The 16058-nt window shown below is 50.1% G+C and overlaps 3 protein-coding genes across 3 annotated transcripts; all 3 read right to left on the reverse strand.

Moving 5' to 3' along the window:
* Positions 1-1918: 1918 nt before the first annotated feature.
* Positions 1919-5668, reverse strand: LOC137361815 (dentin sialophosphoprotein-like; the record flags this gene model as incomplete). Its single annotated transcript, XM_068026428.1, has 2 exons — positions 1919-4496; positions 4950-5668. Coding segments are annotated over 2 exons (3297 nt in total), but the record flags the coding sequence as incomplete, so codon positions are not given.
* Positions 5669-6610: 942 nt separating this feature from the next.
* Positions 6611-9850, reverse strand: LOC137361813 (dentin sialophosphoprotein-like; the record flags this gene model as incomplete). Its single annotated transcript, XM_068026425.1, has 3 exons — positions 6611-7065; positions 7390-8522; positions 8895-9850. Coding segments are annotated over 3 exons (2544 nt in total), but the record flags the coding sequence as incomplete, so codon positions are not given.
* Positions 9851-11851: 2001 nt separating this feature from the next.
* LOC137361816 (dentin sialophosphoprotein-like) lies at positions 11852-15858 on the reverse strand (the record flags this gene model as incomplete). Its single annotated transcript, XM_068026429.1, has 3 exons — positions 15658-15858; positions 12874-14950; positions 11852-12363 (listed from the first exon to the last, which is right to left on the reverse strand). Coding segments are annotated over exons 1-3 (2790 nt in total), but the record flags the coding sequence as incomplete, so codon positions are not given.
* Between the last annotated feature and the right edge of the window lie 200 nt (positions 15859-16058).

Raw genomic sequence — 16058 nt, forward strand, 5'->3', positions numbered from 1 at the left:
AGTTCCTACAGATTGGAGGGTAGCTAATGTAACCCCACTATTTAAAAATGAAGATAGAGAGAAAGCAGGGAATTATAAACCAGTCAGCCTGACGTTGGTAGTGGGGAAAATTCTAGAGTCCATTGTCAAAGATTTTATAGCAGAGCACTTGGAGAACAGTGGTAGAATCGGACAGAGTCAGCATGGATTTACAACAGGGAAATTATGCTTGACAAATCTACTAGAATTCTTTGAGGATGTAACAAGTAGAGTTGATGAGGGGGAGCCAGTGGATGTGGTTTATTTGGATTTTCAGAAGGCTTTCGACAAAGTCCCACATAAGAGATTGCATGTAAAATTAAAGCGCATGGAATTGGGGGTAGTGTATTGCAATGGATAGAAAATTGGTTGGCGGACAGGAAACAAAGAGTAGGGATAAATGGGTCTTTTTCTGAATGGCAGGCAGTGACTAGTCAGGTACCGCAGGGATCGGTGCTAGGACCCCAGCTATTCACAATATACATTAATGATTTAGATAAGGGAACTAAATGTAATATCTCCAAATTTGCAAATGACACAAAACTGGGTGGGAGGGTGAGTTGTGAGGAGGATGCAGAGAGGCTTCAGGGTGATTTGGACAAGTTGAGTGAGTGGGCAAATGCATGGCAGATGCAGTATAATGTGGATAAATGTGAGGTTATCCACTTTGGTAGCAAAAACAGGAAGGCAGATTATTATCTGAACGGCTATAAACTGAGAGAGTGGAATATGCAACGAGACCTGGGTGTTCTCGTACACCAGTCACTGAAGGTAAGCATGCAGGTGCAACAGGTGGTAAAAAAGGCAAATGGTATGTTGGCCTTCATAGAGAGTGGATTCGAGTACAGGAGCAGGGATGTCTTGCTGCAATTATACAGGGCCTTGGTGAGACCACACCTGGAATATTGTGTGCAGTTTTGGTCTCTTTATCTGAGGAAGGATGTTCTTGCTATAGAGGGAGTGCAGCGAAGGTTTACCAGACTGATTCCTGGGATGGCGGGACTGACATATGAGGAGAGATTGAGTCGGTTAGGATTATATTTGCTGGAGTTCAGAAAAGTGAGGGGGGAATCTCATAGAAACATATAAAATTCTAACAGGACTTGACATGGTAGATGCAGGAAGGATGTTCCTGATGGTGGGGGAGTCCAGAACCAGGGGTCATAGTCTAAGGATACGGGGTAAACCTTTCAGGACTGAGGTGAGGAGAAATTGTGGAGATGAATTCATTGGAGACTGAAGGGATTTCATGGATTTGCTTTCTAAAAGGGTCACTGGAAGGACTCTGTTTAAAAACATTTACTGGATATCTTATGTCTTCAGCTAAGTAGCTGTAGTGGTGATGTTGGGAATGGCATCAAACAGGAAATTAGAGATGCATGCGATAAAGGAACATCTGTAATTATGGGTGAATTTAATCTGCATATAGATTGGGTAAATCAAATTAGTCACAATACCATAAAGGAGGAATTCTTGGAGTATATACCGAATGGTTTTCTGGACCAATAGGTTGAGTAACCAACTAGAGAACAGGCCATCCTAGACTGGGTATTGTGTAATGAGAGAGGAATAATTGACAATCTAGTTGTGCGAGACCCCTTGGGGATGAGCGATCATAATATGATAGAATTCTTCATCAAGATGGAGCATGACATAGTTGATTATGAGATAAGGGTCCTGAATCTCAATAAAGGAAACTATGAAGGTATGAGGTGAGAGTTGGCCATGACTGATTGGGAAACATTACGGCTTTACTGTGATGTCATGGTTTGATTTGCATATGCCCTCCCCAAATTTTTTTCAAACTCAAGCACGCCCCTGGCATCCTGCTGTTAGTGTTCGGCACAGACACGATGGGCCGAAGGGCATGTTTCTGTGCTGTATAATTCAATGATTATGACTATATATTGTTGCTGGTGTTACTGATAAAACTGTTACTGCCACTGCTGTTACAGTTGGTGTCGCTGCTGTTACTGTCGCTGCTGTTACTGTCGCTGCTGTTACTGTCGCTGCTGTTACTGTCGCTGCTGTTACAGTTAGTGTCGCTGCTGTTACTGTCGCTGCTATTACTGTTACTGCCACTGCCGTTACAGTTAGTGTCGCTGCTGTTACTGTCGCTGCTGTTACTGTTACTGCCACTGCTGTTACAGTTAGTGTCGCTTCTGTTACTGTCGCTGCTGTTACTGTTACTGCCACTGCCGTTACAGTTACTGTCGCTGCTGTTACTGTCGCTGCTGTTACTGTCGCTGCTGTTACTGTTACTGCCACTGCCGTTACAGTTAGTGTCGCTGCTGTTACTGTCGCTGCTGTTACTGTCGCTGCTGTTACTGTTACTGCCACTGCCGTTACAGTTAGTGTCGCTGCTGTTACTGTCGCTGCTGTTACTGTCGCTGCTGTTACTGTTACTGCCACTGCCGTTACAGTTAGTGTCGCTGCTGTTACTGTCGCTGCTGTTACTGTCGCTGCTGTTACTGTCACTGCCACTGCCGTTACAGTTAGTGTCGCTGCTGTTACTGTGGCTGCTGTTACTGTTACTGCCACTGCCGTTACAGTTAGTGTCGCTGCTGTTACTGTCGCTGCTGTTACTGTTACTGTTGCTGCTGTTACTGTCGCTGCTGTTACTGTCGCTGCTGTTACTGTTACTGTCGCTGCTGTTACTGCCGCTGCTGTTACTGCCGCTGCTGTTACTGCCGCTGCTGTTACTGCCGCTGCTGTTACTGCCGCTGCTGTTACTGTGGCTGCTGTTACTGTTACTGTGGCTGCTGTTACTGTCGCTGCTGTTACTGTTACTGTCGCTGCTGTTACTGTCGCTGTCGCTGCTGTTACTGTCGCTGCTGTTACTGTCGCTGCTGTTACTGTCGCTGCTGTTACTGTCGCTGCTGTTACTGTGGCTGCTGTTACTGTGGCTGCTGTTACTGTTACTGTCGCTGCTGTTACTGTCGCTGCTGTTACTGTCGCTGCTGTTACTGTCGCTGCTGTTACTGTTACTGTCGCTGCTGTTACTGTTACTGTCGCTGCTGTTACTGTGGCTGCTGTTACTGTTACTGTGGCTGCTGTTACTGTCGCTGCTGTTACTGTTACTGTCGCTGCTGTTACTGTCGCTGCTGTTACTGTCGCTGCTGTTACTGTCGCTGCTGTTACTGCCGCTGCTGTTACTGCCGCTGCTGTTACTGCCGCTGCTGTTACTGTCGCTGCTGTTACTGTCGCTGCTGTTACTGTGGCTGCTGTTACTGTTACTGTGGCTGCTGTTACTGTTACTGTGGCTGCTGTTACTGTCGCTGCTGTTACTGTTACTGTCGCTGCTGTTACTGTCGCTGCTGTTACTGTCGCTGCTGTTACTGTTACTGTCGCTGCTGTTACTGTCGCTGCTGTTACTGTTACTGTCGCTGCTGTTACTGTTACTGTCGCTGCTGTTACTGTCGCTGCTGTTACTGTCGCTGCTGTTACTGTCGCTGCTGTTACTGCTACTGTCGCTGCTGTTACTGTCGCTGCTGTTACTGTCACTGTGGCTGCTGTTACTGTCACTGTCGCTGCTGTTACTGTCGCTGCTGTTACTGCCGCTGCTGTTACTGTCGCTGCTGTTACTGTCGCTGCTGTTACTGTTACGGTCGCTGCTGTTACTGCCGCTGCTGTTACTGTTACTGTCGCTGCTGTTACTGTCGCTGCTGTTACTGTTACTGTCGCTGCTGTTACTGTTACTGTCGCTGCTGTTACTGCCGCTGCTGTTACTGTTACTGTCGCTGCTGTTACTGTCGCTGCTGTTACTGTCGCTGCTGTTACTGTTACTGTGGCTGCTGTTACGGTCGCTGCTGTTACTGTTACTGTCGCTGCTGTTACTGTTACTGTCGCTGCTGTTACTGTCGCTGCTGTTACTGTCGCTGCTGTTACTGTTACTGTGGCTGCTGTAACTGTTACTGTGGCTGCTGTTACTGTCGCTGCTGTTACTGTTACTGCTGTTACTGCCGCTGCTGTTACTGCCGCTGTTGTTACTGTCGCTGCTGTTACTGTTACTGCCGCTGCTGTTACTGCCGCTGCTGTTACTGCCGCTGCTGTTAGTGTCGCTGCTGTTACTGTTACTGTGGCTACTGTTACTGTGGCTGCTGTTACTGTGGCTGCTGTTACTGTCGCTGCTGTTACTGTCGCTGCTGTTACTGTCGCTGCTGTTACTGTTACTGTCGCTGCTGTTACTGTCGCTGCTGTTACTGCCGCTGCTGTTACTGTTACTGTCGTTGCTGTTACTGTCGCTGCTGTTACTGTTACTGTCGCTGCTGTTACTGTTACTGTCGCTGCTGTTACTGCCGCTGCTGTTACTGTTACTGCCGCTGCTGTTACTGTTACTGTCGCTGCTGTTACTGTCGCTGCTGTTACTGTCGCTGCTGTTACTGTTACTGTGGCTGCTGTTACGGTCGCTGCTGTTACTGTTACTGTCGCTGCTGTTACTGTTACTGTCGCTGCTGTTACTGTCGCTGCTGTTACTGTCGCTGCTGTTACTGTTACTGTGGCTGCTGTAACTGTTACTGTGGCTGCTGTTACTGTCGCTGCTGTTACTGCCGCTGCTGTTACTGCCGCTGTTGTTACTGTCGCTGCTGTTACTGTTACTGCCGCTGCTGTTACTGCCGCTGCTGTTACTGCCGCTGCTGTTAGTGTCGCTGCTGTTACTGTTACTGTGGCTACTGTTACTGTGGCTGCTGTTACTGTGGCTGCTGTTACAGTGGCTGCTGTTACTGTCGCTGCTGTTACTGTCGCTGCTGTTACTGTCGCTGCTGTTACTGTTACTGTCGCTGCTGTTACTGTCGCTGCTGTTACTGCCGCTGCTGTTACTGTCGTTGCTGTTACTGTCGCTGCTGTTACTGTCGCTGCTGTTACTGTCGCTGCTGTTACTGTCGCTGCCGTTACTGTCGCTGCTGTTACTGTCGCTGCTGTTACTGTTACTGTCGCTGCTGTTACTGTCGCTGCTGTTACTGTTACTGTCGCTGCTGTTACTGTCGCTGCTGTTACTGTTACTGTCGCTGCTGTTACTGTTACTGTCGCTGCTGTTACTGCCGCTGCTGTTACTGCCGCTGCTGTTACTGTCGCTGCTGTTACTGTCGCTGCTGTTACTGTCGCTGCTGTTACTGTCGCTGCTGTTACTGTGGCTGCTGTTACTGTGGCTGCTGTTACTGTCGCTGCTGTTACTGTCGCTGCTGTTACTCTTACTGTCGCTGCTGTTACTGTCGCTGCTGTTACTGTCGCTGCTGTTACTGTTACTGTGGCTGCTGTTACTGTTACTGTCGCTGCTGTTACTGTCGCTGCTGTTACTGTCGCTGCTGTTACTGTCGCTGCTGTTACTGTCGCTGCTGTTACTGTCGCTGCTGTTACTGTTACTGTCGCTGCTGTTACTGTCGCTGCTGTTACTGTCGCTGCTGTTACTGTCACTGCTGTTACTGTTACTGTCGCTGCTGTTACTGTCGCTGCTGTTACTGCCGCTGCTGTTACTGTCGCTGCTGTTACTGTTACTGTCGCTGCTGTTACTGTCGCTGCTGTTACTGTTACTGTGGCTGCTGTTACTGTTACTGTGGCTGCTGTTACTGTCGCTGCTGTTACTGTTACTGTCGCTGCTGTTACTGTCGCTGCTGTTACTGTCGCTGCTGTTACTGTTACTGTCGCTGCTGTTACTGTTACTGTCGCTGCTGTTACTGTTACTGTCGCTGCTGTTGCTGTTACTGTCGCTGCTGTTACTGTCGCTGCTGTTACTGTTACTGTCGCTGCTGTTACTGTCGCTGCTGTTACTGTCGCTGCTGTTACTGTTACTGTTGCTGCTGTTACTGTTACTGTTACTGTCGCTGCTGTTACTGTCGCTGCTGTTACTGTTACTGTCGCTGCTGTTACTGTTACTGTTATTGTCGCTGATGTTACTGTTACTGTCGCTGCTGTTACTGTTACTGTCGCTGCTGTTACTGTTACTGTGGCTGCTGTTACTGTTACTGTGGCTGCTGTTACTGTCGCTGCTGTTACTGTTACTGTCGCTGCTGTTACTGTCGCTGCTGTTACTGTTACTGTCGCTGCTGTTACTGTCGCTGCTGTTACTGTTACTGTGGCTGCTGTTACTGTTACTGTGGCTGCTGTTACTGTCGCTGCTGTTACTGTTACTGTCGCTGCTGTTACTGTTACTGTCGCTGCTGTTACTGTTACTGTCGCTGCTGTTGCTGTTACTGTCGCTGCTGTTACTGTCGCTGCTGTTACTGTCGCTGCTGTTACTGTTACTGTCGCTGCTGTTACTGTTACTGTCGCTGCTGTTACTGTTACTGTCGCTGCTGTTACTGTCGCTGCTGTTACTGTCGCTGCTGTTACTGTTACTGTTGCTGCTGTTACTGTTACTGTTACTGTCGCTGATGTTACTGTCGCTGCTGTTACTGTCGCTGCTGTTACTGTCGCTGCTGTTACTGTCGCTGCTGTTACTGTTACTGCTGTTACTGTTACTGTCGCTGCTGTTACTGTTACTGTCGCTGCTGTTGCTGTCGCTGCTGTTACTGTCGCTGCTGTTACTGTCGCTGCTGTTACTGTTACTGTTGCTGCTGTTACTGTCGCTGCCGTTACTGTGGCTGCTGTTACTGTTACTGTGGCTGCTGTTACTGTCGCTGCTGTTACTGTTACTGTCGCTGCTGTTACTGTTACTGTTGCTGCTGTTACTGTCGCTGCTGTTACTGTTACTGTCGCTGCTGTTACTGTCACTGCTGTTACTGCCGCTGCTGTTACTGTCGCTGCTGTTACTGTTACTGTCGCTGCTGTTACTGTTACTGTCGCTGCTGTTACTGTCGCTGCTGTTACTGTCGCTGCTGTTACTGTTACTGTCGCTGCTGTTACTGTTACTGTCGCTGCTGTTACTGTCGCTGCTGTTACTGTCGCTGCTGTTACTGTTACTGTCGCTGCTGTTACTGTCGCTGCTGTTACTGTTACTGTCGCTGCTGTTACTGTCGCTGCTGTTACTGTTACTGTCGCTGCTGTTACTGTTACTGTCGCTGCTGTTACTGTCGCTGCTGTTACTGTCGCTGCTGTTACTGTTACTGTGGCTGCTGTAACTGTTACTGTGGCTGCTGTTACTGTCGCTGCTGTTACTGTTACTGCTGTTACTGCCGCTGCTGTTACTGCCGCTGTTGTTACTGTCGCTGCTGTTACTGTTACTGCCGCTGCTGTTACTGCCGCTGCTGTTACTGCCGCTGCTGTTAGTGTCGCTGCTGTTACTGTTACTGTGGCTACTGTTACTGTGGCTGCTGTTACTGTGGCTGCTGTTACAGTGGCTGCTGTTACTGTCGCTGCTGTTACTGTCGCTGCTGTTACTGTCGCTGCTGTTACTGTTACTGTCGCTGCTGTTACTGTCGCTGCTGTTACTGCCGCTGCTGTTACTGTCGTTGCTGTTACTGTCACTGCTGTTACTGTCGCTGCTGTTACTGTCGCTGCCGTTACTGTCGCTGCTGTTACTGTTACTGTGGCTGCTGTTATTGTCGCTGCTGTTACTGTTACTGTCACTGCTGTTACTGTCGCTGCTGTTACTGTCGCTGCTGTTACTGTTACTGTCGCTGCTGTTACTGTCGCTGCTGTTACTGTTACTGTGGCTGCTGTTACTGTTACTGTGGCTGCTGTTACTGTCGCTGCTGTTACTGTTACTGTCGCTGCTGTTACTGTCGCTGCTGTTACTGTTACTGTCGCTGCTGTTACTGTTACTGTCGCTGCTGTTGCTGTTACTGTCGCTGCTGTTACTGTCGCTGCTGTTACTGTTACTGTCGCTGCTGTTACTGTCGCTGCTGTTACTGTCGCTGCTGTTACTGTCGCTGCTGTTACTGTCGCTGCTGTTACTGTCGCTGCTGTTACTGTTACTGTTGCTGCTGTTACTGTTACTGTTACTGTCGCTGATGTTACTGTTACTGTCGCTGCTGTTACTGTCGCTGCTGTTACTGTCGCTGCTGTTACTGTCGCTGCTGTTACTGTCGCTGCTGTTACTGTTACTGCTGTTACTGTTACTGTCGCTGCTGTTACTGTTACTGTCGCTGCTGTTACTGTCGCTGCTGTTACTGTCGCTGCTGTTACTGTCGCTGCTGTTACTGTCGCTGCTGTTACTGTTACTGTCGCTGCTGTTACTGTTACTGTTGCTGCTGTTACTGTCGCTGCCGTTACTGTGGCTGCTGTTACTGTTACTGTGGCTGCTGTTACTGTCGCTGCTGTTACTGTTACTGTCGCTGCTGTTACTGTTACTGTTGCTGCTGTTACTGTCGCTGCTGTTACTGTTACTGTCGCTGCTGTTACTGTTACTGTCGCTGCTGTTACTGTTACTGTCGCTGCTGTTACTGTCGCTGCTGTTACTGTTACTGTCGCTGCTGTTACTGTTACTGTCGCTGCTGTTACTGTTACTGTCGCTGCTGTTACTGTCGCTGCTGTTACTGTCGCTGCTGTTACTGTTACTGTCGCTGCTGTTACTGTCGCTGCTGTTACTGTTACTGTCGCTGCTGTTACTGTCGCTGCTGTTACTGTCGCTGCTGTTACTGTTACTGTGGCTGCTGTAACTGTTACTGTGGCTGCTGTTACTGTCGCTGCTGTTACTGTTACTGCTGTTACTGCCGCTGCTGTTACTGCCGCTGTTGTTACTGTCGCTGCTGTTACTGTTACTGCCGCTGCTGTTACTGCCGCTGCTGTTAGTGTCGCTGCTGTTACTGTTACTGTGGCTACTGTTACTGTGGCTGCTGTTACTGTGGCTGCTGTTACAGTGGCTGCTGTTACTGTCGCTGCTGTTACTGTCGCTGCTGTTACTGTTACTGTTGCTGCTGTTACTGCCGCTGCTGTTACTGCCGCTGCTGTTACTGTCGTTGCTGTTACTGTCGCTGCTGTTACTGTCGCTGCTGTTACTGTCGCTGCTGTTACTGTCGCTGCTGTTACTGTTACTGTCGCTGCTGTTACTGTCGCTGCTGTTACTGTTACTGTCGCTGCTGTTACTGCCGCTGCTGTTACTGTCGCTGCTGTTACTGCCGCTGCTGTTACTGCCGCTGCTGTTACTGCCGCTGCTGTTACTGTCGCTGCTGTTACTGTCGCTGCTGTTACTGTCGCTGCTGTTACTGTCGCTGCTGTTACTGTGGCTGCTGTTACTGTGGCTGCTGTTACTGTGGCTGCTGTTACTGTCGCTGCTGTTACTCTTACTGTCGCTGCTGTTACTGTCGCTGCTGTTACTGTCGCTGCTGTTACTGTTACTGTTGCTGCTGTTACTGTCGCTGCCGTTACTGTGGCTGCTGTTACTGTTACTGTGGCTGCTGTTACTGTCGCTGCTGTTACTGTTACTGTCGCTGCTGTTACTGTTACTGTTGCTGCTGTTACTGTCGCTGCTGTTACTGTTACTGTCGCTGCTGTTACTGTCACTGCTGTTACTGCCGCTGCTGTTACTGTCGCTGCTGTTACTGTTACTGTCGCTGCTGTTACTGTTACTGTCGCTGCTGTTACTGTCGCTGCTGTTACTGTCGCTGCTGTTACTGTCGCTGCTGTTACTGTTACTGTCGCTGCTGTTACTGTTACTGTCGCTGCTGTTACTGTCGCTGCTGTTACTGTCGCTGCTGTTACTGTTACTGTCGCTGCTGTTACTGTCGCTGCTGTTACTGTCGCTGCTGTTACTGTTACTGTCGCTGCTGTTACTGTCGCTGCTGTTACTGTTACTGTCGCTGCTGTTACTGTCGCTGCTGTTACTGCCCATGCTGTTACTGCCGCTGTTGTTACTGCCGCTGCTGTTACTGTGGCTGCTGTTACTGCCGCTGCTGTTACTGTTACTGTCGCTGCTGTTACTGTGGCTGCTGTTACTGCCGCTGCTGTTACTGTTACTGTCGCTGGTGTTACTGTCGCTGCTGTTACTGTCGCTGCTGTTACTGTTACTGTCGCTGCTGTTACTGTCGCTGCTGTTACTGTTACGGTCGCTGCTGTTACTGTGGCTGCTGTTACTGCCGCTGCTGTTACTGTTACTGTCACTGCTGTTACTGTCGCTGATGTTACTGTTACTGTCGGTGCTGTTACTGTCGGTGCTGTTACTGTCGCTGCTGTTACTGTTACTGCTGTTACTGTCGCTGCTGTTACTGTCGCTGCTGTTACTGTTACTGCCGCTGCTGTTACTGCCGCTGCTGTTACTGCGGCTGCTGTTACTGCGGCTGCTGTTACTGCGGCTGCTGTCACTGTGGCTGCTGTTACTGTCGCTGCTGTTACTGTTACTGTCGCTGCTGTTACTGTTACTGTCGCTACTGTTACTGTCGCTACTGTTACTGTCGCTGCTGTTACTGTCGCTGCTGTTACTGTCGCTGCTGTTACTGTCGCTGCTGTTACTGTTGCTTCTGTTACTGTCGCTACTGTTACTGTCGCTGCTGTTACTGTTACTGTCGCTGCTGTTGCTGTTACTGTCGCTGCTGTTACTGTCGCTGCTGTTACTGTCGCTGCTGTTACTGTCGCTGCTGTTACTGTCGCTGCTGTTACTGTCGCTGCTGTTACTGTCGCTGCTGTTACTGTCGCTGCTGTTACTGTTGCTGCTGTTACTGTTACTGTTACTGTCGCTGATGTTACTGTTACTGTCGCTGCTGTTACTGTCGCTGCTGTTACTGTCGCTGCTGTTACTGTCGCTGCTGTTACTGTCGCTGCTGTTACTGTCGCTGCTGTTACTGTTACTGCTGTTACTGTTACTGTCGCTGCTGTTACTGTTACTGTCGCTGCTGTTACTGTCGCTGCTGTTACTGTCGCTGCTGTTACTGTCGCTGCTGTTACTGTCGCTGCTGTTACTGTCGCTGCTGTTACTGTTACTGTTGCTGCTGTTACTGTCGCTGCCGTTACTGTGGCTGCTGTTACTGTTACTGTGGCTGCTGTTACTGTCGCTGCTGTTACTGTTACTGTCGCTGCTGTTACTGTTACTGTTGCTGCTGTTACTGTCGCTGCTGTTACTGTTACTGTCGCTGCTGTTACTGTTACTGTCGCTGCTGTTACTGTCGCTGCTGTTACTGTCGCTGCTGTTACTGTTACTGTCGCTGCTGTTACTGTTACTGTCGCTGCTGTTACTGTCGCTGCTGTTACTGTCGCTGCTGTTACTGTTACTGTCGCTGCTGTTACTGTCGCTGCTGTTACTGTTACTGTCGCTGCTGTTACTGTCGCTGCTGTTACTGTCGCTGCTGTTACTGTTACTGTGGCTGCTGTAACTGTTACTGTGGCTGCTGTTACTGTCGCTGCTGTTACTGTTACTGCTGTTACTGCCGCTGCTGTTACTGCCGCTGTTGTTACTGTCGCTGCTGTTACTGTTACTGCCGCTGCTGTTACTGCCGCTGCTGTTACTGCCGCTGCTGTTAGTGTCGCTGCTGTTACTGTTACTGTGGCTACTGTTACTGTGGCTGCTGTTACTGTGGCTGCTGTTACAGTGGCTGCTGTTACTGTCGCTGCTGTTACTGTCGCTGCTGTTACTGTTACTGTCGCTGCTGTTACTGCCGCTGCTGTTACTGTCGTTGCTGTTACTGTCGCTGCTGTTACTGTCGCTGCTGTTACTGTCGCTGCTGTTACTGTCGCTGCTGTTACTGTCGCTGCTGTTACTGTTACTGTCGCTGCTGTTACTGTCGCTGCTGTTACTGTTACTGTCGCTGCTGTTACTGCCGCTGCTGTTACTGCCGCTGCTGTTACTGCCGCTGCTGTTACTGCCGCTGCTGTTACTGTCGCTGCTGTTACTGTCGCTGCTGTTACTGTCGCTGCTGTTACTGTCGCTGCTGTTACTGTGGCTGCTGTTACTGTGGCTGCTGTTACTGTGGCTGCTGTTACTGTCGCTGCTGTTACTCTTACTGTCGCTGCTGTTACTGTCGCTGCTGTTACTGTCGCTGCTGTTACTGTTACTGTTGCTGCTGTTACTGTCGCTGCCGTTACTGTGGCTGCTGTTACTGTTACTGTGGCTGCTGTTACTGTCGCTGCTGTTACTGTTACTGTCGCTGCTGTTACTGTTACTGTTGCTGCTGTTACTGTCGCTGCTGTTACTGTTACTGTCGCTGCTGTTACTGTCACTGCTGTTACTGCCGCTGCTGTTACTGTCGCTGCTGTTACTGTCGCTGCTGTTACTGTTACTGTCGCTGCTGTTACTGTCGCTGCTGTTACTGTCGCTGCTGTTACTGTCGCTGCTGTTACTGTTACTGTCGCTGCTGTTACTGTTACTGTCGCTGCTGTTACTGTCGCTGCTGTTACTGTCGCTGCTGTTACTGTTACTGTCGCTGCTGTTACTGTCGCTGCTGTTACTGTCGCTGCTGTTACTGTTACTGTCGCTGCTGTTACTGTCGCTGCTGTTACTGTTACTGTCGCTGCTGTTACTGTCGCTGCTGTTACTGCCCATGCTGTTACTGCCGCTGTTGTTACTGCCGCTGCTGTTACTGTGGCTGCTGTTACTGCCGCTGCTGTTACTGTTACTGTCGCTGCTGTTACTGTGGCTGCTGTTACTGCCGCTGCTGTTACTGTTACTGTCGCTGGTGTTACTGTCGCTGCTGTTACTGCCGCTGCTGTTACTGTCGCTGCTGTTACTGTTACTGTCGCTGCTGTTACTGTCGCTGCTGTTACTGTTACGGTCGCTGCTGTTACTGTGGCTGCTGTTACTGCCGCTGCTGTTACTGTTACTGTCACTGCTGTTACTGTCGCTGATGTTACTGTTACTGTCGGTGCTGTTACTGTCGCTGCTGTTACTGTTACTGCTGTTACTGTCGCTGCTGTTACTGTCGCTGCTGTTACTGTTACTGCGGCTGCTGTTACTGCGGCTGCTGTTACTGCGGCTGCTGTTACTGCGGCTGCTGTTACTGCGGCTGCTGTCACTGTGGCTGCTGTTACTGTCGCTGCTGTTACTGTTACTGTCGCTGCTGTTACTGTTACTGTCGCTACTGTTACTGTCGCTACTGTTACTGTCGCTGCTGTTACTGTCGCTGCTGTTACTGTCGCTGCTGTTACTGTCGCTGCTGTTACTGTCGCTTCTGTTACTGTCGCTACTGTTACTGTCGCTGCTGTTACTGTTACTGCTGTTACTGTTACTGTCGCTGCTGTTACTGTCGCTGCTGTTACTGTCGCTGCTGTTACTGTCGCTGCTGTTACTGTCGCTGCTGTTACTGTTACTGCTGTTACTGTTACTGTCGCTGCTGTTACTGTTACTGTTGCTGCTGTTACTGTCGCTGCTGTTACTGTTACTGTCACTGCTGTTACTGTTACTGTCGCTGCTGTTACTGTCGCTGCTGTTACTGTCGCTGCTGTTACTGTCGCTGTTGTTACTGTCACTGCTGTTACTGTTACTGTTGCTGCTGTTACTGCCGCTGCTGTTACTGTGGCTGCTGTTACTGTGGCTGCTGTTACAGTGGCTGCTGTTACTGTTACTGTCGCTGCTGTTACTGTCGCTGCTGTTACTGTCGCTGCTGTTACTGTTACTGTCGCTGCTGTTACTGTCGCTGCTGTTACTGTCGCTGCTGTTACTGTCACTGCTGTTACTGTCGCTGCTGTTACTGTCGCTGCTGTTACTGTCGCTGCTGTTACTGTCGCTGCTGTTACTGTTACTGTCACTGTCGCTGCTGTTACTGTTACTGTCGCTGCTGTTACTGTCGCTGCTGTTACTGCCGCTGCTGTTACTGTTACTGTCGCTGCTGTTACTGTCGCTGCTGTTACTGTCGCTGCTGTTACTGTTACTGTCGCTGCTGTTACTGTCGCTGCTGTTACTGTCGCTGCTGTTACTGCCGCTGCTGTTACTGTTACTGCCGCTGCTGTTACTGCCGCTGCTGTTACTGCCGCTGCTGTTACTGTCGCTGCTGTTACTGTTACTGTCGCTTCTGTTACTGTCGCTGCTGTTACTGCTACTGTCGCTGCTGTTACTGTCGCTGCTGTTACTGTCGCTGCTGTTACTGTTACTGTCGCTGCTGTTACTGTCGCTGCTGTTACTGTCGCTGCTGTTACTGTCGCTGCTGTTACTGTTACTGTCGCTGCTGTTACTGTTACTGTCGCTGCTGTTACTGTCGCTGCTGTTACTGTTACTGTCGCTGCTGTTACTGTCGCTGCTGTTACTGTTACTGTCGCTGCTGTTACTGTCGCTGCTGTTACTGTTACTGTCGCTACTGTTACTGCCGCTGCTGTTACTGTCGCTGCTGTTACTGTTACTGTCGCTGCTGTTACTGTCGCTGCTGTTACTGTTACTGTCGCTACTGTTACTGCCGCTGCTGTTACTGTCGCTGCTGTTACTGTCGCTGCTATTACTGTCGCTGCTGTTACTGTCGCTGCTGTTACTGTTACTGTCGCTGCTGTTACTGTCGCTGCTGTTACTGTCGCTGCTGTTACTGTTACTGTCGCTGCTGTTACTGTCGCTGCTGTTACTGTTACTGTCGCTGCTGTTACTGTTACTGTCGCTACTGTTACTGTTACTGTCGCTGCTGTTACTGTCGCTGCTGTTACTGCCGCTGCTGTTACTGTCGCTGCTGTTACTGTTACTGTCGCTGCTGTTACTGTTACTGTCGCTGCTGTTACTGTCGCTGCTGTTGCTGTTACTGTCGCTACTGTTACTGCCGCTGCTGTTACTGTCGCTGCTGTTACTGTTACTGCTGTTACTGTTACTGTCGCTGCTGTTACTGTCGCTGCTGTTACTGTCGCTGCTGTTAGTGTTGCTGCTGTTAGTGTTGCTGCTGTTACTGTGGCTGCTGTTACTGTCGCTGCTGTTACTGTTACTGCCGCTGCTGTTACTGTCGCTGCTGTTACTGTTTCTGTCGCTGCTGTTACTGTTACTGTCGCTGCTGTTACTGTCGCTGCTGTTACTGTTACTGCTGTTACTGTTACTGTCGCTGCTGTTACTCCCGCTGCTGTTAGTGTTGCTGCTGTTACTGTGGCTGCTGTTACTGTCGCTGCTGTTACTGTTACTGCCGCTGCTGTTACTGTCGCTGCTGTTACTGTTACTGTCGCTGCTGTTACTGCTGCTGCTGTTACTGTCGCTGCTGTTACTGTTACTGTCGCTGCTGTTACTGCCGCTGCTGTTACTGCCGCTGCTGTTACTGTCGCTGCTGTTACTGTTACTGTCGCTGCTGTTACTGCCGCTGCTGTTACTGTCGCTGCAGTTACTGTTACTGTCGCTGCTGTTACTGTCGCTGCTGTTACTGCCGCTGCTGTTACTGCCGCTGCTGTTACTGCCGCTGCTGTTACTGTCGCTGCTGTTACTGTCGCTGCTGTTACTGTTACTGCCGCTGCTGTTACTGTCGCTGCTGTTACTGTTACTGTCGCTGCTGTTACTGCCGCTGCTGTTACTGTTACTGTCGCTGCTGTTACTGTTACTGTCGCTGCTGTTACTGTCACTGTCGATCCTGTTACTGCCGCTGCTGTTACTGCCGCTGCTGTTACTGTCGCTGCTGTTACTGTCGCTGCTGTTACTGTGGCTGCTGTTACTGTGGCTGCTGTTACTGTGGCTGCTGTTACTGTGGCTGCTGTTACTGTTACTGTCGCTGCTGTTACTGTCGCTGCTGTTACTGTTACTGTCGCTGCTGTTAATGTTACTGTCGCTGCTGTTACTGTCACTGTCGCTGCTGTTACTGCCGCTGCTGTTACTGCCGCTGCTGTTACTGTCGCTGCTGTTACTGTCGCTGCTGTTACTGTTACTGTTACTGTCGCTGCTGTTACTGCCGCTGCTGTTACTGTCGCTGCTGTTACTGTCGCTGCTGTTACTGTTACTGTCGCTGCTGTTACTGCCGCTGCTGTTACTGCCGCTGCTGTTACTGCCGCTGCTGTTACTGCCGCAGCTTTTACTGCCGCTGCTGTTACTGCCGCTGCTGTTACTGTCGCTGCTCCTCCTCCTCCTCTCGCTCCTCCTCCTCCTGTCATAGAGTCATAAAGTTTTACCGTACAGAAACAGGCCCTTCAGCCCATCGTGTCTGTGTCGGCCATCAAGTACCTAACTATTCTAATCCCATTTTATAGCACTTGGCCCGTAGCCTTGTATGCTATGGCGTTTCAAGTGCTCATCTAAATACTTCTTAAATGTTGTGAGGGTTCCTGCCTCTACCACCTCTTCAGGCAGTGTG

The sequence above is a fragment of the Heterodontus francisci genome, unplaced genomic scaffold (genome assembly GCF_036365525.1).
Source record: "Heterodontus francisci isolate sHetFra1 unplaced genomic scaffold, sHetFra1.hap1 HAP1_SCAFFOLD_555, whole genome shotgun sequence".
Lineage (NCBI taxonomy): Eukaryota > Metazoa > Chordata > Chondrichthyes > Heterodontiformes > Heterodontidae > Heterodontus > Heterodontus francisci.